This window comes from Pleuronectes platessa, chromosome 6, assembly GCF_947347685.1.
Source record: "Pleuronectes platessa chromosome 6, fPlePla1.1, whole genome shotgun sequence".
NCBI classification, from domain to species: domain Eukaryota; kingdom Metazoa; phylum Chordata; class Actinopteri; order Pleuronectiformes; family Pleuronectidae; genus Pleuronectes; species Pleuronectes platessa.
In genome coordinates, this window is record NC_070631.1 from 17286160 (window position 1) to 17288438 (window position 2279).

Below are 2279 nucleotides of genomic sequence, written 5' to 3' on the forward strand. Positions count from 1 at the left end.
AGGCCGTGATGGAGGCCCTCACAGGCACACTGCCAGCCCTCTCATAATGCCATTAACTGGACACTATAATTTGACACTGTTCACTTAACAACAGACCCTCAGGAGAAGAAGACGAGAGCTTATAATTAAAGTCTGGATTTGTTTTAGCAGAACTCAGTCACTGCTGTTTTCTGGGACTAAGTCTAATAAAAACAGCAATAATCCAAGTTCTACAATAACAAACAGTTCTATTAAACAAATCAATGATAACATTGATGAAATTGTTAAATTAAACTCAAGTCTGGTTTCTGTGTTGGGCGACTTGGAGCTAATGTTATGAAGATAATACGTTCAGTATTATCTTCATAAGTATTATCTTCAGTATTACCATCCCTGACGTGTTTTCATATTACACGTCAGGGATGGGCACTAAAAATGTATAAAAGAGGAAGGGGAAGTGAAAGCCAGATATGGAGGTATATTGTGCTACATGTTACCAGTAAAACATTTCCTTTATTTGAGCAGAAATAAAGCTAATGCACCAAATCCTATTCTTGCTTTGGGCACCAAGAAGCCTGTGTTTAGCAGCCTGAAGTTTAAGCAGCAGCACAAAGTTGTAAAAGCAACAGGTGGGTAAAGAAATGTTTCCCCTGCGGCCAGATGATGTCACTCTGACCTCTGACCCTGAAGACTTCTCTACCTGCTCCGTACTTCCTCGTGTTCTCTTTCTCATAATATAACCAAACTGTGAGCACCTTCCTTTTTTTTGACTAGGCTATCTTTGCTTTTTTTGTTTCCTCCCTGTTTGTACTCTGTTGTCGTTGATGTGGTCTATTCTAGTTCTCCTCTTGTTTGTGCTGCATGTGTGTGTGTGTGTGTTGGTCACCTAACTCTATAGCACTGCAAGAAACACAAAAAATAACTATATTAAAAGGTTGTTGAAAACGGAAATTCTCCTGTGTTCGGATGCTCCTGCCTGTGCGCCAACATGCGTTTAGAGGAAGTGCAGCCGTCTTTGAAGAGAAAATGAAAGCCCTCAGTTTATATTGTTTTACAGCAGTGAAGCATTTGGTCTTTCATTGCAGCCGAGCCCTTTGAAGATCCTCTGTGTGCATCTCTCGTCTTTATTTAATCGAACGTTTGAAAAACAAAGTGTAAGTCAGACATGCGCTCCCTAATGAATCCTCAGATGACGGCTTGGTAAAGTGTTAATTACCTGTTGCTTATCTTGGGAAACATGCCACGCACAGATACATGCCCTGTGAGTTATTGACCTGCTCTATTGTTAAGCTGGGAGTCCCACTGGTCAGAGTGTGGGAACCCCAGCCCTGCCTGAGCCACATGGCTTTGTTATGCTAATGGCCCAGTATAAAATGAGGAGCAGCTCCTCCAGACACATCAGAGCTCACACTGCCACCCAGAAGGAGAAGAAGCCTCCCAGCTCACCTGCACAGACATGGCTCCCTGCTCCAGTAACTACTCCTCAGTGCACCATATCGCGATCTCAGTGAAGGATAACATTAAGGTGAGTGGTGATGAGGATTTCAGTGGTTTTGCAGCTGCTTGAACAGAACAAATATCTGATTGTGTGACTTGGATCATGAACTGACGTGGTTGTCTGCTCCTCCACAGATGAGAAAACCTGTCGTGGAGAAAATGCGCAGAGATCGCATCAACACCTGCATCGAGCAGCTCAAGGCGATCCTGGAGAAAGAGTTTCACAAGAAGGAGCCCAACTCCAAGCTGGAGAAAGCCGACATCCTGGAGATGACCGTGAGCTTCCTGAGGCAGCAGCTGCAGCCGGGCCTCGTTCACAGCGACTACAACCAGGGCTACTCTCACTGCTGGAGGGACTCGCTGCACTTCCTCTCTGCTGGCTCCAACACAGAGGCCTGTGTGTCTCCTCTGCGGGGCCTCCAGCAGCAGCAGGAGCAGCTCCGTCAGGTCCAGAAGAGCAGCAGCTCCTCCCCAGTCTGCTCCACCATCAGGCCCACAGTGCTGCAGGACAGCAGCAGCAGCATCAGCAGCACCAGAGGCCCCATGTGGAGGCCTTGGTAGAACCTCACTGAGACACTGAGACCTGAGGGAATCTGTCCGCTCCCTCACTATGTAGGAAATGTATTTCCAGCCTGCTCATTCATGGCGGGTTTCGTTATTGTCGCATCACATTGATGGACAAGTAGTATTAAGCACAAGGATCTCACTTATTTTAAGACTGTCCTGCTTTGATTATTGATTCTGATCTGTTTGCTTTTCCCTTATGTTTTTAAGCTGGAGGTTGAGTTCTGATGGTTTTGTCA

The 2279-nt window shown here is 45.9% G+C and overlaps 1 protein-coding gene across 1 annotated transcript; it reads left to right on the plus strand.

Annotated features, from left to right (window-relative positions):
• Positions 1-1331: 1331 nt before the first annotated feature.
• Positions 1332-2037, plus strand: her12 (hairy-related 12). Its single transcript, XM_053425460.1, is given in 3 exon segments — positions 1332-1383; positions 1386-1504; positions 1612-2037. Coding segments are annotated over 3 exon segments (597 nt in total).
• The last annotated feature ends 242 nt before the right edge of the window (positions 2038-2279 follow it).